The 27237-nt window shown below is 45.6% G+C and overlaps 2 protein-coding genes and 1 pseudogene across 6 annotated transcripts; all 3 read left to right on the top strand.

The window, feature by feature from the left end:
• The first annotated feature begins 170 nt into the window (after window positions 1-170).
• On the top strand, window positions 171-19822 carry LOC120737815 (TAF6-like RNA polymerase II p300/CBP-associated factor-associated factor 65 kDa subunit 6L). Of its 5 annotated transcripts, XR_005696843.1 has the most exons (14): window positions 171-634; window positions 1135-1301; window positions 1402-1488; window positions 1573-1723; window positions 1828-1878; window positions 2045-2139; window positions 2208-2282; window positions 2556-2776; window positions 3042-3174; window positions 3418-3546; window positions 4292-4788; window positions 4872-5874; window positions 13026-13030; window positions 19433-19822. XR_005696843.1 is itself a non-coding variant. In XM_040038681.1 (13 exons), the coding sequence occupies exons 2-12, from the start codon at window positions 1155-1157 to the stop codon at window positions 5203-5205; spliced, it is 1920 nt and encodes a 639-aa protein (XP_039894615.1). In that variant the 5' UTR covers window positions 171-634; window positions 1135-1154; the 3' UTR covers window positions 5206-5223; window positions 5278-6088. The 5 variants fall into 5 exon arrangements, 4 of the variants coding, with proteins under 4 accessions (XP_039894615.1, XP_039894614.1, XP_039894616.1 ...); XM_040038681.1 differs by lacking the exons at window positions 13026-13030; window positions 19433-19822 and having other exon boundaries at window positions 4872-5223; window positions 5278-6088; XM_040038680.1 differs by lacking the exons at window positions 13026-13030; window positions 19433-19822 and having other exon boundaries at window positions 4872-5227; window positions 5278-6088.
• On the top strand, window positions 12323-15071 carry LOC120737833 (annotated as a pseudogene).
• An 898-nt stretch (window positions 19823-20720) lies between the features above and the next one.
• Window positions 20721-24950, top strand: LOC120737814 (TAF6-like RNA polymerase II p300/CBP-associated factor-associated factor 65 kDa subunit 6L). Its single transcript, XM_040038677.1, is given in 13 exon segments — window positions 20721-20923; window positions 20925-21014; window positions 21105-21191; window positions 21276-21426; window positions 21531-21581; window positions 21746-21840; window positions 21909-21983; window positions 22257-22477; window positions 22750-22882; window positions 23127-23255; window positions 23999-24085; window positions 24087-24496; window positions 24580-24950. Coding segments are annotated over 13 exon segments (1920 nt in total). The 5' UTR covers window positions 20721-20866; the 3' UTR covers window positions 24914-24950.
• Window positions 24951-27237: the final 2287 nt, after the last annotated feature.

Raw genomic sequence — 27237 nt, 5'->3', positions numbered from 1 at the left:
TTTCAAGCACAAGCGAGGCTGGCGTTTGTCTGTCTTAATCAGCTGCTGCTGAAACAAGAGGCTCCTGAAACTGTCTTAAAACTCTGAAGCTTCCTTCCAATAAAGAATGGGATGGTTGGCTGGGACCAAAGACAAGAGTCTTGGGCTGAAACTGAAAGTTGGCCTGTGATCAGCTCTGGCTGGTGTACGTCCGGGTTAGTTTAATGTGGAGGCGATGGTGAAATGTTTATACTATACCTCCGTATAGGACGTCTAAAAAGTATTTTAAAGAGACACGACCTTCAACCAACCAATCCCGTCTACTGATACTCGGCAACCAATCACTGGCCTTAACCTCCTGCTACAGAGCGTCAACAGGTAGACCTGGGAGGGTAAAGGTAGCTCGAGGCTGTAAGCATAGAGCTAAATCTCTTTAGGCTTTAGTTAAATTGCACCTCTGAGGTGTTTCGTCAGGAGGATATTGTGAGACAGTAAACTGGACCTCGCTGCCTTATTTTGAAGGGTACAGCGGATGTCTTGGTCATGATTGCTAACTCGACGTTATGGAGCTGCTAGTGTATCGGACAGCTACCCTGGTGTGAACTTTATTTCAGGCGCTAAAGACCTCCAGTCCCCCTTTGTTCCAGTTTAGAAGGTAAAGTCTAACGTTGCATGATACTGGGAAGGCCTGGTGTTGTTCTGTCCTCCTTCTGATGCTAGCTTTTAGCATCATGTATTTTAGCTAACTGTAGCTGTATTTAGCTGTATTTGATGCGACAGTTTTATAAAGACACAACGGTCATTTCATTCGTTACTGTATTGTAATAGGTTTGTTATCGTGGTTTATTTCAAAGTGCGGTGGTTTCTTCCAGCTAACTGAATAAAACCAGGGTTCACTTTGTTAGCATGCTGAATGAGTGCGGTGGTTCGGAGAAACCACGGGCCACAGCTGAAAAAGGTCCCCAATACGTGACGGTCCACAGTGAAGACGTTTATAGACGAGAAAACGTTTTGGGAAGCACACACGTATGTTTTAGCTAACCCTGTAGTGTGTACCCGAGGACGCATGAAGTTCCGTAAAGCTTTACCGCCAAACGCGATGTTTTGCTGTGAGATGCGGAGAAGGCTTGAACGTAACGTGATCTTTCTTGCTAGTTTGAGTGATTTCGGTGAACATGGCGGACCGGGAGGAGCGCCGGTTCGCCGAGGTTTCCCGGGAGTCTGTCAGACTGATGGCGGAGGGCGCAGGTGTGGAGCTCGGTGACGATGTAGCGGCTCTGCTGGCCGAGGACGTTTGTTACCGACTCAGGGAGGCAACGCAGGTCAGTGATGCCTGGATGCATAGATAATGTTCTGACTTTATAGAAACATGGGAGAAGTTTGTGTTAGGTATACGTGGTAATGTTTTGCTGTCCCCAACAGAGCAGCTCTCAGTTTATGAGACATGCCAAGAGGAGGAAGCTGACGGTGGAGGACTTCAACAGAGCTCTGCGCTGGAGCAACGTGGAGGTAGCTTGTAATTTCCATATCCGATCTCCCTCAGGTCTGATGTGACGGGAACTCCTTCATGTTTCTGTCTCTGTTCTTTACCAGGCCATCTGCGGCTATGGAGCCCAGGATGCGCTGCCTTTCCGTTCAGTGAAAGAAGGCGAGCTCTTCTTTGTTGAGGATCGGGACGTCAATCTGGTCGAGCTGGCGCTGGCTACCAACATCCCCAAAGGCTGTGCTGAGACCATGGTGCGAGGTACGCTACGCTGCTACGTTCCACACGCAGGCTCATCCTGTATGCTCTGTCATATCCATATTAACGTGATGAGTTTACTAATGATGTATCATGTTTGCCTGCAGTCAATGTGTCATACCTGGATGGTAAAGGTAACCTGGAGCCTCAGGGTACAGGTGAGACACACACAGCAGGCATAACCTAACCCACAGTTGTTGTACTTGGACCTGTAGATAGAATAAAGTAGCTAATACTCTAAAAACTGAGCTCCACCTTTCACTGAGAGCATCATTGTTATCCTGTTAGAAAATCTCAGTGTTTGTCTGTGTTAAACTGTCCCAGTTCCTACAGCAGTACAGTCTCTGTCAGATGACTTACTGAAGTACTACCAGCAGATCACAAGGGCCATCTTAGGAGAGGACCCGCATCTCATGAAGGTGAGCTGCTACAGACAGAGCAGACTTTTTGTTGTGAACAGACTAAACGACGCTCGTGTGTGTTTCAGGTGGCTCTGCTGGACCTCCAGTCTAACTCCAAGATTGCAGCCCTGCTTCCGTACTTTGTTTATGTCATCAGCGGAGTAAGTTTTAGGGTTACACAAATCAGCATTTATGATTCTCATCACCAGTTTTGTTAGGAATGCTTGGTGTGTTTAGTAAGAGAAAATATCGTAGCATGACACATGAATCAGACCTATCTCATAACTGGAAGCGCTTTTAACTCTACACGGTAACCTACGTGACCTCGGCTTGAGTGGCATCGAAGGTTCTGATTATGTCGTCAGTTAGGATGTAGATTTCCTGAACCTGCTGACCAGTGTTTCAGCTGATCATGGATTCGGTTTGTCTTCCAGGTAAAGTCGGTAAGCCACGACCTGGAGCAGCTTAACAGACTAATGCACATGGTGAAGAGCCTGGTCCAGAATCCCTACCTGTACCTGGGCTCGTATGTACGCAGCCTGGTCTCCAGTGTCATGTACTGCATCCTTGAGCCACTGGCAGCCTCCATCAACCCACTCAACGACCACTGGACTCTCAGGGACTACGCTGCCCTGCTCCTCAGCCACATCTTTTGGTGAGCAGATTTTCCGTGGATGCTTAGGCAAACTTGGACTATTAGCCAGTCAGGATTTAACATCAGTGTTGAGAATTCAAAACTACTGTAGCGTTAGCCTGTTTTACAGTAAATATGGAGCATGAAAGAACCTGTGTTGCTACAATGTTACCAGTCTGACTAATGTTAGCAGGCTGTTGCTAAGGGCAACATTAACATTCACTCGGCGTTTGCGTTAAAAATGGAAATCCAACAGTCGCTCTTCTTTCTGGTGTTTCTTCTGCAGGACTCATGGTGATCTGGTAAGTGGTCTCTACCACCAGATCGTGCTTTCGCTCCAGAAGGTTCTGTCTGACCCAGTGAGACCACTGTGCTCCCACTATGGAGCTGTTGTGGGCCTTCATGCTTTGGGATGGAAGGTATGGCCACAGCTTCTACATTAGTAAATATTTGACAGTTATAGATTAGATTGGGCCCATGTTCAGTCGATATTTTCAAACAAATCATTCCCTAAATGAAAAATCTCACATCTTGATTATTTAGCTGTGAAATATTTGCAAACCTGCATGTCATTACTGTTTTTATTGCTGTTGAGTGCTCCACTGCTACCCTCCTGTGTCCTGAATGCTCCTCTCTCTGTGTTCACCTGTTTCTGCTGGCAGGCTGTCGAGCGCGTCCTCTTTCCACACCTTCCTGCGTACTGGGCCAACCTCCAGGCTGTGTTAGATGATTACTCTGTGTCCAACGCCCAGGTGAAAGCTGACGGACACAAGGTCTACGGAGCCATCCTGGTCAGTACTGCTGCTGCTTTGGGTGATTTCAGACACTGATAGACTGTCATTCGTCAACTTAATGAAGTATTTAAGTGTAGAAAATTACTTTAAAAACAGAATGAGGTTAAGCTTGATTGGTTGGTCTGAAGGTCCACTGGAGTCAACTTCCACATCTGCTCCAGCTGTTCCTCTTTGTGCTCGTTCTGATGTTGCTGTGAGCTGCAGTTGCCACATGTGCCACATCTCCAGCAGCTTTTTGAATCTCTGTTATGGAGAATTAAGGCAAAAGTGGGGCCGACCTGGTACTAGCAAGGTGTACCTAATAAAACGGCTTGTGACAATATACAAACTTAGTTCTGGGAGCCATAAAATAACGAATTATTGTCAAATATAAATTGAGTGGTTAGCAATGTTGCCTCACAGCAGGAGGCTTCCTGGTTTAAACCTCAGCTTGGCTCGTTGTGCGTGCAGTTTCCTCTGTAGCTGAGTTACAGCTTCCTCCCACAGTCCACACACATGCAGGTCGGGTTAACTGGCCCTGGATCAGGGATTGTTCTATATGCTTCAAGAACTTCAAAGCAGTGTGTGGTTAATGCTGATTTAATGAAGATGTTGAGCCCCAAATTTGTGTTGAGGATAACTAAAAGGATGAGCTCAATCTTGACATCATGCCTAATGATGCTTGTGATTAAAAACGAATTAAATCATAATTTGAGTTCATCTTGTCCCACCTAAGTCGCCACTTCCTCTCATTGTCCTGCAGGTGGCAGTGGAGCGCCTGCTAAAGATGAAGGCGCTGTCTCTGTCGCAGTCAGCAGAGGGACACTCCGGTGCTCATCCGGGTTCTGTGGTGGGAGCTGCGAGCTACAGGGTGAACTCTCCGGGACTCAGCCCACCTCCAGAGCCTCTGTCAGAAGCTGCCCTTGGAATTGCCAGCCACCTCCAGGTGGGTGGGGCCGGCTGTCACTGGGAGGAGTGGACCCCCGTCCCTCTCCCCGCCATGTACTGTGAGCTTTACTCCTTCTTCGGCGACAGCCTGGCTGTCCGCTTTAGCACAGGACCAGGATTTGGCACCCGCTCGCCCTGCGCTCCATCCCAGCTTAGTGACTCCAGGAAGGAACCTCCCGGCCCCGCCTCCAACCTCGACACCACCCGGAAGATGCCACAGCTCACCGCCAACCTCAACATCAGCCCCAGGCAGGACGGGAGTCCGCGCACTGATCCACCTCCGCCGAGTCTTTCAGGCACAGGGTCAGTTAGGTAAAGCAACCAGAGGAGCACCTATCTGTCTTTGTGTGTCTGTGTGTGTGTTTGTGCTGATTTATTTTTGTGTGTCTACCCAGGGCTGTGCCTCGTGCCTCGTCTATGCAGCGCTCCAAGTCCTCCTCATCATGTTCACGCCAACGTTCAGCTGGTCTGTCTCGTGAAGTGTTCCCCAAAGCTCGCTTCACCTCACCTCAGACCACACCTCCTGCATTTTCCTTTCTTATTGGTGGGCGGCAAATGGGCCAGCGTTGTCAAGGCCGCCGCCCTTTCCAGACAATGTTTGCAACAACTCCGCCTGTTTCTGCTGTTCCACCACGTACCTATGCACACAAACTGCCCGTCATCGGCAGGGTGGGCAAACCTGTACGTCGCTGGACATGTTCACATTACTCCCTTCACCTGCCTCTATAGTGTGTGTGTGTGTGTGTGTGTGTGCGTGTGTGTGCGTGCGTGCGTGTGTGTGTGTGTGTGTGTGTGTGTGTCTGTGTGTGTCACAGACTGTATGAGCTAACATTAGTCTGACTGCTGCAGACTCTTCCAGGCACACGTTGCTCTGATTAAGCTGCTGGAGTTTTTAGGGGATGTTGTCAGTAAAGAGGCAACACAGGGCTAAGCTGCCACTCACATGTATGAACATACAGATGAGGCCCAAAGAGATTCTAAACATGCTAATTAAACAGCTAGTCAGTATCTGAATGTCAGCATCTGGGAATAAGAGCATGAAATGTAACACGTGACAGCTTTTTGGGCCTCTGCTGCCTTGCACGTCTCCACAGTTACTGCTGGGCCTGTTTAGCCTCAGCTCACTCATGCTGGTGGGAAATCTTTACTGCAGTCGCCAAATGATCATTCTGCCAATATTTCATTACTGCTTCATTTTTTAATTAATCTGTTATTCTTATAACAAATCTATTTGTTTACTCAGTTTTGGTCCCTGTAAAAAGCAACAGCTGGATGTGCTGCATGCATGTCAGGACCAGCACGTTTGGATCACAGCGCCGACGTGTCTGCTGCACTTTCATTGGAGAATGGACAAAATCCTGCGATGTGTGTGGAGCAGAGAGGGAGCTGTGATCTTCCGTAAATAAATCTTTCAAGTTGACACGTTTTTCCATCATTTAGTTTTTTCCACTGTTTGATGTTTTCCTGAAACGCTTGTTTAGCTTGTGCTAGTGTCGATTAAACTCATAATATCAGTGAATACCTGCTGAGGACAATGTTGAAGCAAGATGGGATATGTTGTTAATGACTGTTTTTCATAGACTGAATAAATATTTACTTGTTGCTGATGTTAGGAGACGGGTCAGAGGTCACATCTGTGCTGCCTCCCACAGTAGATCACTGCTGGTGTATTAGCTATGATGCTACATGCTACCCTCTGAACAGATACTTCTTTTTCTTTTTGCTTTTCTATGAAGAAACAGCATCAAGTAGAATGAAGGAGAGCAGGTGTGTCTGATATGTTGTTTTCCCCGTGGGCGCCCGCTCGGGGTAGGAGGAGTTAAACGACTGTTCTGTGCTGGCACTGAGCACCAGCGTGACCTGATTTAGTCAGAAACACCATCGTTTGCATTGGTTCCTCTTGCTTCTGAAGAAGGTGCGTGTTTGCCTTCCAGTGTGATAGTTTCTGGTCTGTCAGTGCAGTCGAGCCAAACTGACTTTAATGTAAAGAAGACAAAAACAAACATGCCATCCAGCAGCTCCTGGTCATATAGTAATAAAAGATCAACTGAAGACGAGAGAAAATGTAAACGTCATCCTTGCAGAGGTGAGAAGTAAAGCAGTGTGTTTACAGCAGAAGATTATAAATTGTTATTTATTCCATGTACAAAAAGGCACGAGGAGCCGTGCACATTCAATCTCAAATGAAAACATGAACAAGTTTCTTTTTTTTAAACTGTCAATTAAGAATCTTAGGTTGTTCAAAATAATAGCCGTGTCTACATTTTCATGTACAAACTGGAATATTTCCAGTGCGACCTGAAAATGAAATGAGCATTTAGCTTTTCCTTTAAGCTCTGAACTAATATTTAGTTGTGTAACCATTATTTCTGATCACTGCTTTGCATCTGTGTAGCATGCAGTCCACTGACATTTGACACCTGCGAACAGAAACTGCAGGCTGACTGCACTACGCTCCACAAATCTTCTGCATTCTTTGGTTTTGCATCAAAAACAGAATTTTTGAGGTCAATCCACAAATTCTCTATCAAATTTTATCCGGGTATTGCAGAGGCCACTTCATGACATCAATCTTTTTGGTCTGCAACCAGGATGTTGTGCGCTTGCTGATGTGTTTGGGGTCCTTGTTGTGCTGAAACACCCATTTTTTTCCTCAGCGTAAGGCAATATGACCTCTTCCAGTATTTTTAGGTACTGAAACTGGTCCCTGGTGCCCGTTATGTGATAAATGGGCCCCACTCCAGAGTATGAGAAACATCCCCAAACCACTGTGCTTGCACCTCCATGTTTTACAACCTTCACAGTGTACTGTGGCTTGTGTTCAGGCTTGTTATTTTTTATTTTGCTTTGTACTTTTGGAGAAGCCGAAGTACCCGAAGAGAAGCCGTGCAGACACAGGAAGAACATGCAAGGCTTAAGCTACGAAGCAACAGTGCTGACCATTGTGTCATTATTCCAACCAAGGATAACCAAGCACCGTTTTTATAGCTGTGATGCACCAGAACTGATGTAACTCTACTGTTTATATAGAAAGTATATAAATGACCCCCGTGCTGAATTTGTGAGTCTGCTCACTTATGAATGAACAGCCTCTGAGTGACAGAATATGAACCACACATCCAGAAAAACACATTACAAGAAAGTATTGATTTTCATGTCACAGTGTTAAATGTGGTTTTGATCTTCAAATAAACATAAATGAATACAAACTTCTCCTTAGTTGGTCAGCAGGCCTGCACACGTCTCAGGAGAGCTTCTGGCCCACTCCTCTTCACAGAGACTCTCAGGCCTGTAGGTTCCTGGCTGCCACTTGACTGACCTTCATGTGCTTGGTGGTCATGCTGGACTCAGGATTCTTTATTTGTCACGTGCATGGTTATACAGATATAACATGCAGTGAAATGTGACCTGATACGCTCCACTGTGCAAAAAAAAGAGAGACGCATCTTCAGTGTTGTGGCTGAGGCAAGGAGGTTGGAGTTCACATCAATCCTCCATCTAATCAACGGTACGCAGTGCAAGAGTTACACACTTTGCACATTCAGAGGGAAATGTCAATCATACACATTTAATCTCTGTAATATTCTGGATATTTATAATTGAGCTATTAGCATATATTAGATATAATATTTTCTGTTATATTTTAACTTTGTAATATATTTGACTATTTCTTTTATTTCAGTCTGTTACTGTTCTTGTTGTCTTGGAGCAACTGCAACCACATCATTTCCTTAGGGAATAATAAAGTTTCTGATCCTCATCCAAGGTTTCACGATAAATAGCTCCTCCCACTGGTCTCTCGGTGAACTTATATCCTTGAAAACAGCACCAATGCTTCCCCCCTGAATGCTTGACTGTTGGGATGCTGTTCTTTGGGTCACGTGCAGCATTTCTGTTGAGTCGATGCCAAAGCGCTAAACTTTGCTTTCATCTGACCGCATCACTTTCTCGCTTCTCTGGATTATTTAGATGTTTCCTGGCAAACTGAAGCAGCGCCTGCATGTACAGGACATAGTGTGTTAGCAGTGGTGGTGACTATGGTTCTGACTGCCTTTAACAGAATCACTAACAAACCCCTGCTGTGTAGTTTTGGGCTGATCCAGCACCATCATCATCTTCACCCTGCAGTCAGTATCAGCTGTGTCAGCTGACCCTCCTTAGCATTGCCCCCGAGCTCCCTGCTCCACTCCCCTACACCCCGCCACACATACAGATCAACCTTTATACAATGTGTTTTTTATTTTCCAGATTTTTGGTTAATATTCATTTTCTTACCATTAAAATGAAACTGCCACAATAATTAAATACTATTTATTTCTTTTTTAGAGCTCCTGTTTGAGGAAAATTGCAAATTCAGCAGGGATCAAATAGTTATTACAGTGAACTTGTTCGTGTCACTTGTTCCACATGTTACATCCTTGTTCCAAAATGGAATAAATTAATTTTTCACCTCAAAATTCCACAAACAATATCCCACAGTGACAAAGTGAAGACAGTTTAAAGCTCTTGTAGCGTGATTAAAAATAAAAAACCTTTTTTGTGGACTGTAAGGGCCCCTAGACTGAGGCTCTCTTTATTGCAACAGTTTACCTCTGATGGGGGTCTTTCCCTACCAAATGTTTTAATGTACTACTGGTCTTCACACATTCATAAGCTGGCCTACTGGCTAAATTCACCCAACCTGATTTGGTGTAAACTTGAGATTCAATCAATTTCTCCATATTGTTCACCTGCCTCCCTTATCTCTTCATCGTTAAAACATCTTCTGTTGCTTCAAATCCCGTGGTGCTCTCTGCACTTTAGATCTGGTTTCAGTTCAGGTCGCATTTTAAATTCATATCCCCGTCTACCAGGTTACCATTGTTAAGGAATCCTCTATTTTCCCCTGGCACTACTAACGCTGCCTATTTGATTTGGCACGAAAGAGGCACAAAGACCATGAGAGCCCTTTACAAAGATGATGTCCTTCTGAGTTTCTCAGAGCTCAAAATGTGACCTACCTCCCTCTCACTGGTTTCTCTATTTGCAAATTAGACACTGTGTCTCATCACTGTTTCCAAATTTCCCAGTTCTCCTACTGATCCTCCATGGGTTGACCTTCTGGTTGTTAGGCCCAATCAAAAATCAGCTCTATCAAATATACATCAAACGCTTATGGTGACCGAATCTGACTTCAGGTAAAATCAGAACCGCCTGGGAGCGTGAATTAGGTGTTGAACTGTTTGAATCATGCTGGGATAAGGTGAATGTCATCATGCGCTCAAGTACACCATGTGCTACAGCTTGTACTTTAAAGTAATAGACAGAGTCCGTTTATCTAAACTTTTTCCTTCAGTTATAATCGTGACCTCCCCTTGCAATCTAAGCCATATGTTTTTCTTCTGTCCAAGTTTTGTGAATTATTTTCTGTACTTTCAGGGTTTTTTGGAATTCAGATCCTTGAAGATCCTCTAATTGCCATATTTGGAGTTCCAAAGACTCCTGTTAATATGACTCCACAGCAAACAGATCTTGGCTTTTTGTTCCCTTCTTGCTAGACGCTGTATTTTACTTCTGTGGAAATCTCCCACGCCTCCATCTGCATCGCAATGGCTTAATACTGTCCAGACATTTCTGAGGGTGGAGAAGATCTCACTCACAGTGAAAGGTAGTTCTGTAAAAATTATCTGCAAGTGGAATATCTCAAATCTTTTCCTTAGAACAATGCAATTTACCCACCGACTGGACTGAAAAGAATTTGAAATTTACTTTTTCTTAAGGTAGGCATAGGATTTAAGCACCCCCCCTTTTTTCTTTTATTTATTTATTTTATTTATATAGTGTTTAATTTTTAATTTATTACTATTATTATTTGAGTTTTACTTTATTTTTTTTACTCACTTTTTCTTCTTTTTTTCTTTCTTTTCTCAGTTCTCTGTTCTTGTGTTGATATGATGTTTTTTTGTATTTTAATTTGTCTTTTGTTTAACAAGAAAAAGTTAAAATGATTGGGGAAGAAATGTTTGAGAAAATATGTCATGTAAGATGCATACAATACAATGTATGTAAGTTTGCATAATCTCTTGATGAACAAATAAAAAAAATAAAAATCAAATAAAAAACAAAAATATAACATGCGCATATGTACACTCAACAAAAATATAAACGCAACACCTTTGTTACTGCTCCCATTCCCCATGGGATGGACGTAGAGACCTAAAATTCATTCCAGATACACAATATAACCATCCCTCCCAAACAGTGGTCACAAATCAGTCCAAATGTGTGGTAGTGGGCACATCTGCTATATTGAGATAATCCATCCCACCTCACAGGTGTGCCACATCAGGATGCTGATCTGACATCATGAGTAGTGCACAGGTGTACCTCAGACTGCCCACAACAAAAGGCCACCCTGCAATGTGCAGTTTTTTTGCGCTATTGGGGGTCTGGGGACCCAGAACCGGTCAGTATCTGGTGTGACCACCATTTGCCTCATGCAGTGCAACACATCGTCGCATGGAGTCTATCAGATTGTCAATTGTGGGCTGTGGAATGTTGGTCCACTCCACTTCAATGGCTGTGCGAGGTTGTTGGATATTCGTGGGAACTGGTACACGCTGTCGTATACGCCGGTCAAGCACATCCCGAACATGCTCAATGGGTGACATGTTCCGGTGAGTATGCTGGCCATGCAAGAACTGGGACATTCTCAGCTGCCATCTGCCCTGAACAATGTGAACCATGATTCATCCGTGAAGCGCACACCTCTCCAACGTGCCAGACGCCATCGAATGTGAGCATTTGCCCACACAAGTCTGTTACGGCGACGAGCTGGAGTCAGGTCAAGACCCGATGAGGACGACGGGCATGCAGTTGAGCGTCCCTGAGACGGTTTCTGACAGTTCTGTGCAGAAATTGTTTGGTTGTGCAAACCAATTGTTCCAGCAGCTGTCTGGGTGGCTGGTCTCAGACGATCTTGGAGGTGAACCTGCTGGATGTGGAGGTCCTGGGCTGGTGTGGTTACACGAGGTCTGCGGTTGTGAGGCCGGTTGGATGTGCTGCCATATTCTCTGAAACGCCTGTGGAGACGGCTTATGGTTGAGAAATGAACATTCAATGCACGGGCGACAGATCTGGTTGACAGTTCCTGCTGTCAGCATGCCAATTGCACGCTCCCTCATTGCTTGTGGCATCTGTGGCATTTTGCTGTGAGACAAAACTGCACATTCCAGGGTGGCCTTTGTTGTGGGCAGTCTGAGGTACACCTGTGCACTACTCATGATGTCAGATCAGCATCCTGATGTGGCCACACCTGTGAGGTGGGATGGATTATCTCAATTATGGCAGATGTGCCCACTACACAACATTTGGACTGATTTGTGACCACTGTTTTGAGGGATGGTTATATTGTGTATCTGGAATGAATTTTAGGTCTCTACGTCCATCCCATGGGGAATGGGAGCAGTAACAAAAGTGTTGCGTTTATATTTTTGTTGAGTGTATTTACAGAGTTTGCTGAATACTTTGTTGAAGCAGTATTATTTAATAAAACTACAGATTTGTAACTCCATAATTAGAAAACTCCCATTTAGATAAGATAAGATAAAACTTTATTAATCCCTCGGGTGGGTTCCTCTGGGAAATTCGGTTTCCAAAAGCACAGCACCGACAGAAGTTACAGTTACAGAATATTATATATATATATATATATATAATATAATATATTGCAGCCCTGCTTCCGTACTTTGTTTATTCATCAGGGAGTAGGTTTTAGGGTTACACAAATCAGCATTTATGATTCTCATCACCAGTTTTGTTAGGAATCTTGGTGTGGTTAGTAAGAGAAAATATCGTAGCATGACACATGAATCAGACCTATCTCATAACTGGAAGCGCTTTTAACTCTACAACGGTAACCTACGTGACCTCGGCTTGAGTGGCTCGAAGGTTCTGATTATGTCGTCAGTTAGGATGTAGATTTCCTGAACCTGCTGACCGGTGTTTCAGCTGATCATGGATTCGGTTTGTCTTCCAGGTAAAGTCGGTAAGCCACGACCTGGAGCAGCTTAACAGACTAATGCACATGGTGAAGAGCCTGTCACAGAATCCCTACCTGTACCTGGGCTCGTAGTACGCAGCCTGGTCTCCAGTGTCATGTACTGCATCCTAGAGCCACTGGCAGCCTCAATCAACCCACTCAACGACCACTGGACTCTCAGGGAAACGCTGCCCTGCTCCGCACACTCTTTGGTGAGCAGATTTTCCGTGGATGCTTAGGCAACTTGGACTATTAGCCAGTCAGGATTTAACACATGTTTGAGAATTCAAAACACTGTAGCGTTAGCCTGTTTTACAGAAATATGGAGCATAGAAAGAACCTGTGTTGCTACAATGTTACAGTCTGACTAATGTTAGCAGGCTGTTGCAAGGCAACATTAACATCACTCGGCGTTTGCGTTAAAAATGGAAATCCCACAGTCCCTCTTCTTTTCTGGTGTTTCTCTGCAGGACTCATGGTGATCTGGTAAGTGGTCTCTACCACAGAGATCGTGCTTTCGCTCCAGAAGGTTCTGTCTGACCCATTGAGAACCACGTGCTCCAACTATGGAGGCTGTTGGGGCCTCATGCTGGGATGGAAGGTATGGCCACAGCTTCCATTAGTAAATATTGACAGTTATAGATTAGATTTGGCATGTCAGTCAATATTTAAAACAAATCATTCCTAAATGAAAAACTCACATCTTGATATTTAGTCGTGAAATATTGCAAACCTGCATGTCATTACTGTTTATTGCGGTTGAGTGCTCCACTGCTAACCCTCCTGTGTCCTGAATGCTCCTCTCTCGGTGTTCACCTGTTTCTGCTGGCAGGCTGTCGAGCGCGCCTCTTTCCACACCTTCCTGCGTACTGGGCCAACCTCCAGGCTGTGTTAGATGATTACCTGTGTCCAACGCCCAGGTGAAAGCTGACGGACACAAGGTCTACGGAGCCATCCTGGTCAGTACTGCTGCTGCTTTGGGTGATTTCAGACACTGATAGACTGTCATTGTCAACTTAATGAAGTATTTAGTGTAGAAAATTACTTTAAAACAGAAGGAGGTTAAGCTTGATGGTTGGTCTGAAGGCCACTGGAGTCAACTTCCACATCTGCTCGCTGGTTCCTCTTTGTGCTCGTTCTGATGTTGCGTGTGAGCTGCAGTTGCCCATGTGCGCATCTCCAGCAGCTTTTTGAATCTGTTATGGAGAATTAAGGCAAAAGTGGGGCCGACCGGTACTAGCAAGGTGTACCTAAAAAACGGCTTGTGACAATATACAAACTTAGTTCTGGGAGCCATAAAATAACGAATTTTGTCAATATAAAGTGAGTGGTTAGCAATGTTGCCTCACAGCAGGAGCTTCCTGGTAAAACCCAGCTTGGCTCGTTGTGCGTGCAGTTCCTCTGTACTGAGTTACAGCTTCCTCCCACAGTCCACACAACACAGGTCGGTTTAACTGGCCCTGGATCAGGGATGTTCTATGCTCAAGAACTTCAAAGCAGTGTGTGGTTAATGTGATTAATGAGATGTTGAGCCCAAATTTGTGTGAGGATAACTAAAAGGATGAGCTCAATTGACATCAGCCTAATGATGCTTGTGATTAAAAAACAAATTAAATCATAATTTGAGTTCATCTTGTCCCACCTAAGTCGCCACTTCCTCTCATTGTCCTGCAGGTGGCAGTGGAGCGCCTGCTAAAGATGAAGGCCGGTCTCTGTCGCAGTCAGCAGAGGGAACACTCCGGTGCTCATCCGGGTTCTGTGGTGGGAGCTGCGAGCTACAGGGTGAACTCTCCGGAACTCAGCCCACCTCCAGAGCCTCTGTCAGAAGCTGCCCTTGGAATGCCACCACCTCCAGGTGGGTGGGGCCGGCGTCCTGGGAGGAGGGGACCCCCGTCCCTCTCCCCGCCATGTACTGTGAGCTTTACCCTTCTTCGGCGCGACAGCCTGGCTGTCCGCTTTAGCACAGGACCAGGATTTGGCACCCCTCGCCCTGCGCTCCATCCAGCTTAGTGACTCCAGGAAGGAACCCCCGGCCCCGCCTCCAACCCTCGAACACACCCGGAAGATGCCACAGTCACCGCCAACCTCAACATCAGCCCAGGCGGGACGGGAGTCCGCGCACGATCCACCTCCGCCGAGTCTTTCAGGCACAGGGTCAGTTAGGTAAAGCAACCAGAGAGCACCTATCTGTCTTTGTGGGTCTGGTGTGTGTTTTGTGCTGATATTTTTGTGTGTCTACCCAGGGCTGTGCCCGTGCCTCGTCTATGCAGCGCTCCAATCCTCCTCATCATGTTCACGCCAACGTTCAGCTGGTCTGTCTCGTGAAGTGTTCCCCAAAGCTCGCTTCACCTCACCTCAGACCACACCTCCTGCAGTTTTCCTTTCTTATTGGTGGGCGGCAAATGGGCCAGCGTTGTCAAGGCCGCCGCCCTTTCCAGACAATGTTTGCAACAACTCCGCCTGTTTCTGCTGTTCCACAACGTACCTATGCACACAAACTGCCCGTCATCGCAGGGTGGGCAAACCGTGACGTCGCTGGACATGTTCACATTACTCCCTTCACCTGCTCTCATAAGTGTTGTGTGTGGTGTGGTGGTGTGTGGTGCGTGCGTGTGCGTGGTGGTGCGTGCGTGCGTGTGTGGTGTGGTGGTGTGTGTGTGTTGTGTGTGCGTGCGTCACAGACTGTATGAGCTAACATTAGTCTGACTGCTGCAACTCTTCCAGGCACACGTTGCTCTGATTAAGCTGCTGGAGTTTTAGGGGATGTTGTCAGTAAAGAGGCCACACAGGGCTAAGCTGCCACTCACATGTATGAACAACAGATGAGGCCCAAAGAGATCTAAACGGCTAATTAAACAGCTAGTCAGTATCTGAATGCAGCATCTGGGAATAAGAGCATGAAATGTAACACGTGACAGCTGTGGGCCTCTGCTGCCTTGCACGTCTCCACAGTTACGCTGGGCCTGTTTAGCCTCAGCTCACTCATGCTGGTGGGAAATCTTTACTGCAGTCGCCAAATGATCATTCTGCCAATATTTCATTACTGCTTCATTTTTTAATTAATCTGTTATCTTTAAACAAATCTATTGTTTTACTCAGTTTTGGTCCCTGTAAAAAGCAACAGCTGGATGTGCTGCATGCATGTCAGGACCAGCACGTTTGGATCACAGCGCCGACGTGTCTGCTGCACTTTCATGGGAGAATGGACAAAATCCTGCGAGGTTGTGTGGAGCAGAGGGAGCTGTGACTTCCCTAATAAATTTTCAAGTTGACACGTTTTTCCATCATTTAGTTTTTTCCACTGTTTTGTTTCCTGAACCCTGTTTAGCTTGTGCTAGTGTCGATTAAACTCATAATATAGTGAATACGGCTGAGGACATGTTGGAGCAGAGGGAATGTTGTTAATGATGTTTTTCAAGACGAGAATAAATATTTACTTGTTGCGATGTTAGGAGACGGTTCAGAGGTCACATCTGTGCTGCCTCCACAGTAGACACTGCTGGTGTATTAGCTATGATGCTACATGACCCTTGAACAGATACTTCTTTTTTCTTTTGCTTTTCTATGAAGAAACAGCATCAAGTAGAATGAAGGAGAGCAGGTGTGTCTGATATGTTGTTTTCCCCCGTGGGGCCCGCTCGGGTAGGAGGAGTTAAACGACTGTCTGTGCTGGCACTGAGCACCAGCGGACCGATTTTAGTCAGAAACACCATCGTTTGCATTGGTTCCTCTTGTTCTGAAGAAGGTGAGTGTTTCCTTCCAGTGTGATAGTTCCTGGTCTGTCAGTGCAGTCGAGCCAAACGACTTTAATGTAAAGAAGACAAAAACAAACATGCCATCCAGCAGCTCCTGGTCATATAGAATAAAAAGATCAACTGAAGACGAGAGAAAAGTAAACGTCATCCTTGCAGAGGGTGAGAAGTAAAGCAGTGTGTTTCAAGCAGAAGATATAAATTGTTATATTCCATGTACAAAAAGGCACGGGAGCCGTGCACATTCAATCTCAAATGAAAACAGAACAAGTTTTCTTTTTTAAACTGTCATTAAGAACTTAGGTTGTTCAAAATAATAGCCGTGTCTACATTTTCATGTACAACTGGAATATTTCAGTGCGACCTGAAAATGAAATGAGCATTTAGCTTTTCTTTAAGCCTGAAATAATATTAGTTGTGTAACCATTATTTCTGATCACTGCTTGCATCTGTGTAGCATGCAGTCCACTGACATTTGACACCTGCGAACAGAAACTGCAGGCTGACTGCACTACGCTCCACAATCTTCTGCATTCTTTGGTTTGCACAAAAACAGAATTTTTGAGGTCAACCACAAATTCTCTATCAAATTTACCGGGTATTGCAGAGGCCACTCCATGACATCAATCTTTTTGGTCTGCAACCAGGATGTTGTGCGCTTGCTGATGTGTTTGGGGTCCTTGTTGTGCTGAAACACCATTTTTTTCCTCAGCGTAAGGCAATATGACCTCTTCCAGTATTTTTAGGTACTGAAACTGGTCCCTGGTGCCCGTTATGTGATAAATGGGCCCCACTCCAGAGATGAGAAACATCCCCAAACCATGTGCTTGCACCTCCATGTTTTACAACCTACAGGTGTACTGTGGCTTGTGTTAGGCTTGTTATTTTTTATTTTGCTTTGTACTTTTGGAGAAGCCGAAGTACCCGAAGAGAACCGTGCAGACACAGGAAGAAACATGCAAGGCTTAAGCTACGAAGCAACAGTGCTGACCATTGTGTCATTATTCAACCAAGGATAACCAGCACGTTTTTATAGCTGTGATGCACCAGAACTGATTAACTCTACTGTTTTATATAGAAAGTATAAAATGACCCCCGTGCTGAATTTGTGAGTCTGCTCACTTAGAATGACAGCCTCTGAGTGACAGAATATGAACCACACACCAGAAAAACACATTACAAGAAAGTATTGATTTTCATGTCACAGGTGTTAAATGTGGTTTTTGATCTTCAAATAAACATAAATGAAACAAACTTCTCTAGTTGGTCAGCAGGCCGCACACGTCGAGAGCTTCTGGCCACTCCTCTCACAGAGGCTCTCAGGCCTGTAGGTTCCTGGCTGCCACTTGACTGACCTCATGTGCTTGGTGGTCATGCTGGACTCAGGATCTTTATTGGTCACGTGCATGGTATACAGAATAACATGCAGTGAAATGTGACCTGAAACGCTCCACGGTGCAAAAAAAAGAGAGACGCACTTCAGTGTTGTGGCTGAGGCAAGGAGGTTGGTGCACACAATCCTCCATCTAATCAAACGGTACGCAGTGCAAGAGTTACCACCTTTGCACATTCAGAGGGAAAATGTCAATCATACACATTTAACTCTGTAATATTCTGGATATTTATAATTGAGCTATTAGCATAGATTTAGTTTCTGTATTTTTAACTTTGTAATATATTTGACTATTTCTTTTATTTCAGTCTGTTCTGTTCTTGTTGTCTTGGAGCAACTGCAACACACATCATTTCCTTAGGGAATAATAAAGTTTCTGATCCCATCCAAGGTTTCAGATAAAAGTCCTCCCACTGGTCTCTCGGTGAACTTTATCCTTGAAAACAGCACCAATGCTTCCCCCTGTAATGCTTGACTGTTGGATGCTGTTCTTTGGGTCACGTGGACATTTCTGTTGAGTCGATGCCAAAGCGCTAAACTTTGCTTTCATCTGACCGCATCACTTTCTCGCTCTCTGGATTATTTAGATGTTTCCTGGCAAACTGAAGCAGCGCCTGCATGTACAGGACATAGTGTGTTAGCAGTGGTGGTGACTATGGTCTTGACTGCCTTTAACAGAATCACTAACAAACCCCGTGCTGTGTAGTTTTGGGCTGATCCAGCACCATCATCACTTCACCCTGCAGTCAGTATCAGCTGTGTCAGCTGACCTCCTTAGCATTGCCCCCGGCTCCCTGCTCCACTCCCCTACACCCCGCCACACATACAGATCAACCTTACACAATGTGTTTTTTATTTTCCAGATTTTGGTTAAAATTAATTTTTTACCATTAAAATGAAACTGCACAATATTAAATACTATTTATTTCTTTTTTAGAGCTCCTTGTGAGGAAAATTGCAAATTCAGCAGGGATCAAATAGTTATTACAGTGAACTTGTTCGTGTCACTTGTTCCACAGGTTACATCCTTGTTCCAAAATGGAATAAATAATTTTTCACCTCAAAATCCACAAACAATATCCCACAGTGACAAAGTGAAGACAGTTTAAAGCTCTTGTAGGTGATAAAAATAAAACCTTTTTTGTGGACTGTAAGGGCCCCAGACTGAGGCTCTCTTTATTGCAACAGTTTACCTCTGATGGGGGTCTTCCCTACCAAATGTTTTAATGTACTACTGGTCTTCACACATTCATAAGCTGGCCTACTGGCTAAATTCACCCAACTGATTTGGTGTAAACTTGAGATTCAATCAATTTCTCCATATGTTCCCTGCCTCCCTTATCTCTTCATCGTTAAAACATCTTCTGTTGCTTCAAATCCCGTGGTGCTCTCTGCACTTAGATCTGGTTTCAGTTCAGGTCGCATTTTAAATTCATATCCCCGTCTACCAGGTTACCAGTGTAAGGAATCCTCTATTTTCCCCGCACTACTCCTGCCTATTTGATTTGGCACGAAGAGGCACAAAGACCATGAGAGCCCTTTACAAAGATGATGTCCTCCTGAGTTTCTCAGAGCTCAAAATGTGACCTACCTCCCTCTCACTGGTTTCTCTATTTGCAAATTAGACACTGTGTCTCACACTGTTTCCAAATTTCCCAGTTCTCCTACGATCCTCCATGGGTTGACCCTTCTGTTGTTAGGCCAATCAAAAATCAGCTCTATCAAATATACATCAAACGCTTATGGTGACCGAATCTGACTCTTCAGGTAAATCAGAACCGCCTGGGAGAGCAATTGACTTGAGCTTGTTTCAGAAGGCCCAAGCAGGCCTTGGCAAACATGACTATTCAGTCATGGATCAGTCTGGAGTAGCTCTGGAAAGAGAATCTTACAGGTGCAGCTATATGTGTAATATTTTTAATTGTACATGGCTATATGTCTGCCCAAAGCACTGTAAATAAACCATGTTGCTTTTTTTACTAACTGCTGTGTTTGTGTGTTTGGCTGGGCTGGATTAAAGTTGTGGGGTGACTGACAGAAGTCCAGTAGCTGCCTTTTCAAGCACAAGCGAGGCTGGCGTTTGTCAGTTTTAATCAGCAGCTGAAACAAGAGGCTCCTGAAACTGTCTTAAAACTCTGAAGCTTCCTTCCAATAAAGAATGGGATGGTTGGCTGGGACCATGCTCATGGGACCAAAGACAAGAGTCTTGGGCTCAAACTGAAAGTTGGCCTGTGATCAGCTCTGGCTGGTGTACGTCCGGGTTAGTTTAATGTGGAGGCGATGGTGAAATGTTTATACTATACCTTCGTATAGGAACGTCTAAAAAGTATTTTAAGAGACACGACCTTCACCAACCAATCCCTCTACTGATACTCGGCAACCAATCACTGGCCTTAACCTCCTGCTACAGGAGGCGTCAACAAGGTAGACCCTGGGAGGTTAAAGGTAGCTCGAGGCTGTAAGGCATAGACTAAAATCTCTTTAGGCTTTAGTTAAATTGCACCTCTAGGTGTTTCGTCAGGACGATATTGTGAGACAGTAAACCTGGACCTCGCTGCCTTATTTTGAAGGGTACAGCGGATGTCTTGGTCATGATTTGCTAACTCGACGTTATGGAGCTGGCTAGTGTATCGGACAGCTACCCTGGTGTGAACTTTTATTTCAGGCGCTAAAGACCTCCAGTCCCCCTTTGTTCCAGTTTAGAAGGTAAGTCTAACGTTGCCTGATACTGGGAAGGCCTGGTGTTGTTCTGTCCTCCTTCTGATGCTAGCTTTTAGCATCATGTATTTTAGCTAACTGTAGCTGTTATTTAGCTGTATTTGATGCGACAGTTTTATAAAGACACAACGGTCATTTCATTCGTTACTGTAGTGTAATAGGTTTGTTATCGTGGTTTCTTTTAAAGTGCGGTGGTTTCTTCCAGCTAACTGAATAAAACCAGGGTTCACTTTGTTAGCATGCTGAATGAGTGCGGTGGTTCGGAGAAACCACGGGCCACAGCTGAAAAAGGTCCCCAATACGTGACGGTCCACAGTGAAGACGTTTATAGACGAGAAAACGTTTGGGAAGCACACACGTATGTTTTAGCTAACCCTGTAGTGTGTACCCGAGGACGCATGAAGTTCCGTAAAGCTTTACCGCCAAACGCGATGTTTTGCTGTGAGATGCGGGGAAGGCTTGAACGTAACGTGATCTTTCTTGCTAGTTTGAGTGATTTCGGTGAACATGGCGGACCGGGAGGAGCGCCGGTTCGCCGAGGTTTCCCGGGAGTCTGTCAGACTGATTGGCGGAGGGCGCAGGTGTGGAGCTCGGTGACGATGTGGCGGCTCTGCTGGCCGAGGACGTGTGTTACCGACTCAGGGAGGCCACGCAGGTCAGTGATGCCTGGATGCATAGATAATGTTCTGACTTTGGGAGAAGTTCGTGTTAGGTGTACGTGGTAATGTTTTGCTGTCCCCAACAGAGCAGCTCTCAGTTTATGAGACATGCCAAGAGGAGGAAGCTGACGGTGGAGGACTTCAACAGAGCTCTGCGCTGGAGCAACGTGGAGGTAGCTTGTAATTTCCATATCCGATCTCCCTCAGGTCTGATGTGACGGGAACTCCTTCATGTTTCTGTCTCTGTTCTTTACCAGGCCATCTGCGGCTATGGAGCCCAGGATGCGCTGCCTTTCCGTTCAGTGAAAGAAGGCGAGCTCTTCTTTGTTGAGGATCGGGACGTCAATCTGGTCGAGCTGGCGCTGGCTACCAACATCCCCAAAGGCTGTGCTGAGACCATGGTGCGAGGTACGCTACGCTGCTACGTTCCACACGCAGGTTCATCCTGTATGCTCTGTCATATCCATATTCACGTGATGAGTTTACTAATGATGTTTCATGTTTGCCTGCAGTCAATGTGTCATACCTGGATGGTAAAGGTAACCTGGAGCCTCAGGGTACAGGTGAGACACACAGCAGGCATAACCTAACCCACAGTTGTTGTACTTGGACCTGTAGATAGAATAAAGTAGCTAATACTCTAAAAACTGAGCTCCACCTTTCACTGAGAGCATCATTGTTATCCTGTTAGAAAATCTCAGTGCTTGTCTGTGTTAAACTGTCCCAGTTCCTACAGCAGTACAGTCTCTGTCAGATGACTTACTGAAGTACTACCAGCAGATCACAAGGGCCATCTTAGGAGAGGACCCGCATCTCATGAAGGTGAGCTGCTACAGACAGAGCAGACTTTTTGTTGTGAACAGGCTAAACGACGCTCGTGTGTGTTTCAGGTGGCTCTGCTGGACCTCCAGTCTAACTCCAAGATTGCAGCCCTGCTTCCGTACTTTGTTTATGTCATCAGTGGAGTAAGTTTTAGGGTTACACAAATCAGCATTTATGATTCTCATCACCAGTTTTGTTAGGAATGCTTGGTGTGTTTAGTAAGAGAAAATATCGTAGCATGACACATGAATCAGACCTATCTCATAACTGGAAGCGCTTTTAACTCTACACGGTAACCTACGTGACCTCGGCTTGAGTGGCGTCGAAGGTTCTGATTATGTCGTCAGTTAGGATGTAGATTTCCTGAACCTGCTGACCAGTGTTTCAGCTGATCATGGATTCGGTTTGTCTTCCAGGTAAAGTCGGTAAGCCACGACCTGGAGCAGCTTAACAGACTAATGCACATGGTGAAGAGCCTGGTCCAGAATCCCTACCTGTACCTGGGCTCGTATGTACGCAGCCTGGTCTCCAGTGTCATGTACTGCATCCTAGAGCCACTGGCAGCCTCCATCAACCCACTCAACGACCACTGGACTCTCAGGGACTACGCTGCCCTGCTCCTCAGCCACATCTTTTGGTGAGCAGATTTTCCGTGGATGCTTAGGCAAGCTTGGACTATTAGCCAGTCAGGATTTAACATCAGTGTTGAGAATTCAAAACTACTGTAGCGTTAGCCTGTTTTACAGTAAATATGGAGCATTATTTGACAAAGAACCTGTGTTGCTACAATGTTACCAGTCTGACTAATGTTAGCAGGCTGTTGCTAAGGGCAACATTAACATTCACTCGGCGTTTGCGTTAAAAATGGAAATCCAACAGTCGCTCTTCTTTCTGGTGTTTCTTCTGCAGGACTCATGGTGATCTGGTAAGTGGTCTCTACCACCAGATCGTGCTTTCGCTCCAGAAGGTTCTGTCTGACCCAGTGAGACCACTGTGCTCCCACTATGGAGCTGTTGTGGGCCTTCATGCTTTGGGATGGAAGGTATGGCCACAGCTTCTACATTAGTAAATATTTGACAGTTATAGATTAGATTGGGCCCATGTTCAGTCGATATTTTCAAACAAATCATTCTCTAAATGAAAAAATCTCACATCTTGATTATTTAGCTGTGAAATATTTGCAAACCTGCATGTCATTACTGTTTTTATTGCTGTTGAGTGCTCCACTGCTACCCTCCTGTGTCCTGAATGCTCCTCTCTCTGTGTTCACCTGTTTCTGCTGGCAGGCTGTCGAGCGCGTCCTCTTTCCACACCTTCCTGCGTACTGGGCCAACCTCCAGGCTGTGTTAGATGATTACTCTGTGTCCAACGCCCAGGTGAAAGCTGACGGACACAAGGTCTACGGAGCCATCCTGGTCAGTACTGCTGCTGCTTTGGGTGATTTCAGACACTGATAGACTGTCATTCGTCAACTTAATGAAGTATTTAAGTGTAGAAAATTACTTTAAAAACAGAATGAGGTTAAGCTTGATTGGTTGGTCTGAAGGTCCACTGGAGTCAACTTCCACATCTGCTCCAGCTGTTCCTCTTTGTGCTCGTTCTGATGTTGCTGTGAGCTGCAGTTGCCGCATGTGCTGCATCTCCAGCAGCTTTTTGAATCTGTTATGGAGAATTAAGGCAAAAGTGGGGCCGACCTGGTACTAGCAAGGTGTACCTAATAAAACGGCTTGTGACAATATACAAACTTAGTTCTGGGAGCCATAAAATAACGAATTCTTGTCAAATATAAATTGAGTGGTTAGCAATGTTGCCTCACAGCAGGAAGCTTCCTGGTTTAAACCTCAGCTTGGCTCGTTGTGCGTGCAGTTTCCTCTGTAACTGAGTTACAGCTTCCTCCCACAGTCCACACACATGCAGGTCAGGTTAACTGGCCCTGGATCAGGGATTGTTCTATATGCTTCAAGAACTTCAAAGCAGTGTGTGGTTAATGCTGATTTAATGAAGATGTTGAGCCCCAAATTTGTGCTGAGGATAACTAAAAGGATGAGCTCAAGCTTGACATCATGCCTAATGATGCTTGTGATTAAAAACAAATTAAATCATAATTTGAGTTCATCTTGTCCCACCTAAGTCGCCACTTCCTCTCATTGTCCTGCAGGTGGCAGTGGAGCGCCTGCTAAAGATGAAGGCGCTGTCTCTGTCGCAGTCAGCAGAGGGACACTCCGGTGCTCATCCGGGTTCTGTTGGTGGGAGCTGCGAGCTACAGGGTGAACTCTCCGGGACTCAGCCCACCTCCAGAGCCTCTGTCAGAAGCTGCCCTTGGAATTGCCAGCCACCTCCAGGTGGGTGGGGCCGGCTGTCACTGGGAGGAGTGGACCCCCGTCCCTCTCCCCGCCATGTACTGTGAGCTTTACTCCTTCTTCGGCGACAGCCTGGCTGTCCGCTTTAGCACAGGACCAGGATTTGGCACCCACTCGCCCTGCGCTCCATCTCAGCTTAGTGACTCCAGGAAGGAACCTCCCGGCCCCGCCTCCAACCTCGACACCACCCGGAAGATGCCACAGCTCACCGCCAACCTCAACATCAGCCCCAGGCAGGACGGGAGTCCGCGCACCGATCCACCTCCGCCGAGTCTTTCAGGCACAGGGTCAGTTAGGTAAAGCAACCAGAAGAGCACCTATCTGTCTTTGTGTGTCTGTGTGTGTGTTTGTGCTGATTTATTTTTGTGTGTCTACCCAGGGCTGTGCCTCGTGCCTCGTCTATGCAGCGCTCCAAATCCTCCTCATCATGTTCACGCCAACGTTCAGCTGGTCTGTCTCGTGAAGTGTTCCCCAAAGCTCGCTTCACCTCACCTCAGACCACACCTCCTGCGTTTTCCTTTCTTATTGGTGGGCGGCAAATGGGCCAGCGTTGTCAAGGCCGCCGCCCTTTCCAGACAATGTTTGCAACAACTCCGCCTGTTTCTGCTGTTCCACCACGTACCTATGCACACAAACTGCCCGTCATCGGCAGGGTGGGCAAACCTGTACGTCGCTGGACATGTTCACATTACTCCCTTCACCTGCCTCTATAGAGTGTGTGCGTGTGTGCGTGCGTGCGTGCGTGTGCGTGCGTGCGTGCGTGTGCGTGCGTGCGCGTGCGTGCGTGCGTGCGCGTGCGTGCGTGCGTGCGTGCGTGTGCGTGCGTGCGTGTGTGTGTGTGTGTGTGCGTGCGTCACAGACTGTATGAGCTAACATTAGTCTGACTGCTGCACACTCTTCCAGGCACACGTTGCTCTGATTAAGCTGCTGGAGTTTTTAGGGGATGTTGTCAGTAAAGAGGCCACACAGGGCTAAGCTGCCACTCACATGTATGAACATACAGATGAGGCCCAAAGAGATTCTAAACATGCTAATTAAACAGCTAGTCAGTATCTGAATGTCAGCATCTGGGAATAAGAGCATGAAATGTAACACGTGACAGCTTTTTGGGCCTCTGCTGCCTTGCACGTCTCCACAGTTACTGCTGGGCCTGTTTAGCCTCAGCTCACTCATGCTGGTGGGAAATCTTTACTGCAGTCGCCAAATGATCATTCTGCCAATATTTCATTACTGCTTCATTTTTTAATTAATCTGTTATTCTTATAACAAATCTATTTGTTTACTCAGTTTTGGTCCCTGTAAAAAGCAACAGCTGGATGTGCTGCATGCATGTCAGGACCAGCACGTTTGGATCACAGCGCCGACGTGTCTGCTGCACTTTCATTGGAGAATGGACAAAATCCTGCGATGTGTGTGGAGCAGAGGGAGCTGTGATCTTCCCTAAATAAATCTTTCAAGTTGACACGTTTTTCCATCATTTAGTTTTTTTCCACTGTTTGATGTTTTCCTGAAACTCTTGTTTAGCTTGTGCTAGTGTCGATTAAACTCATAATATCAGTGAATACCTGCTGAGGACAATGTTGGAGCAAGATGGGATATGCTGTTAATGACTGTTTTTCATAGACTGAATAAATATTTACTTGTTGCTGATGTTAGGAGACGGGTCAGAGGTCACATCTGTGCTGCCTCCCACAGTAGATCACTGCTGGTGTATTAGCTATGATGCTACATGCTACCCTCTGAACAGATACTTCTTTTTCTTTTTGCTTTTCTATGAAGAAACAGCATCAAGTAGAATGAAGGAGAGCAGGTGTGTCTGATATGTTGTTTTCCCCGTGGGCGCCCGCTCGGGGTAGGAGGAGTTAAACGACTGTTCTGTGCTGGCACTGAGCACCAGCGTGACCTGATTTAGTCAGAAACACCATCGTTTGCATTGGTTCCTCTTGCTTCTGAAGAAGGTGAGTGTTTACCTTCCAGTGTGATAGTTCCTGGTCTGTCAGTGCAGTCGAGCCAAACCGACTTTAATGTAAAGAAGACAAAGACAAACATGACATCCAGCAGCTCCTGGTCATATAGTAATAAAAGATCAACTGAAGACGAGAGAAAATGTAAACGTCATCCTTGCAGAGGTGAGAAGTAAAGCAGTGTGTTTACAGCAGAAGATTATAAATTGTTATTTATTCCATGTACAAAAAGGCACGGGGAGCCGTGCACATTCAATCTCAAATGAAAACATGAACAAGTTTCTTTTTTTTAAACTGTCATTTAAGAATCTTAGGTTGTTCAAAATAATAGCCGTGTCTACATTTTCATGTACAAACTGGAATATTTCCAGTGCGACCTGAAAATGAAATGAGCATTTAGCTTTTCCTTTAAGCTCTGAACTAATATTTAGTTGTGTAACCATTATTTCTGATCACTGCTTTGCATCTGTGTAGCATGCAGTCCACTGACATTTGACACCTGCGAACAGAAACTGCAGGCTGACTGCACTACGCTCCACAGATCTTCTGCATTCTTTGGTTTTGCATCAAAAACAGAATTTTTGAGGTCAATCCACAAATTCTCTATCAAATTTTATCCGGGTATTGCAGAGGCCACTTCATGACATCAATCTTTTTGGTCTGCAACCAGGATGTTGTGCGCTTGCTGATGTGTTTGGGGTCCTTGTTGTGCTGAAACACCCATTTTTTTCCTCAGCGTAAGGCAATATGACCTCTTCCAGTATTTTTAGGTACTGAAACTGGTCCCTGGTGCCCGTTATGTGATAAATGGGCCCCACTCCAGAGTATGAGAAACATCCCCAAACCATTGTGCTTGCACCTCCATGTTTTACAACCTTCACAGTGTACTGTGGCTTGTGTTCAGGCTTGTTATTTTTTATTTTGCTTTGTACTTTTGGAGAAGCCGAAGTACCCGAAGAGAAGCCGTGCAGACACAGGAAGAACATGCAAGGCTTAAGCTACGAAGCAACAGTGCTGACCATTGTGTCATTATTCCAACCAAGGATAACCAAGCACTGTTTTTATAGCTGTGA

Source organism: Simochromis diagramma, unplaced genomic scaffold (genome assembly GCF_900408965.1).
Source record: "Simochromis diagramma unplaced genomic scaffold, fSimDia1.1 OVJJ01000336.1, whole genome shotgun sequence".
Taxonomy (NCBI): Eukaryota; Metazoa; Chordata; class Actinopteri; order Cichliformes; family Cichlidae; genus Simochromis; species Simochromis diagramma.
Note: the sequence above shows the minus strand (reverse complement) of the source record. Positions and strands in the feature narration are given on the sequence as shown.

Bases quoted from the DNA above. Each gene is read 5' to 3' on its own strand.
- LOC120737815 (XM_040038681.1), top strand. From the start codon at position 1,155: ATGGCGGACCGGGAGGAGCGCCGGTTCGCCGAGGTTTCCCGGGAGTCT. The intron at 1,302-1,401 runs GTCAGTGATGCC...TGTCCCCAACAG, and splicing joins GACTCAGGGAGGCAACGCAG to AGCAGCTCTCAGTTTATGAG. The intron at 2,283-2,555 runs GTAAGTTTTAGG...TTTGTCTTCCAG, and splicing joins TTGTTTATGTCATCAGCGGA to GTAAAGTCGGTAAGCCACGA.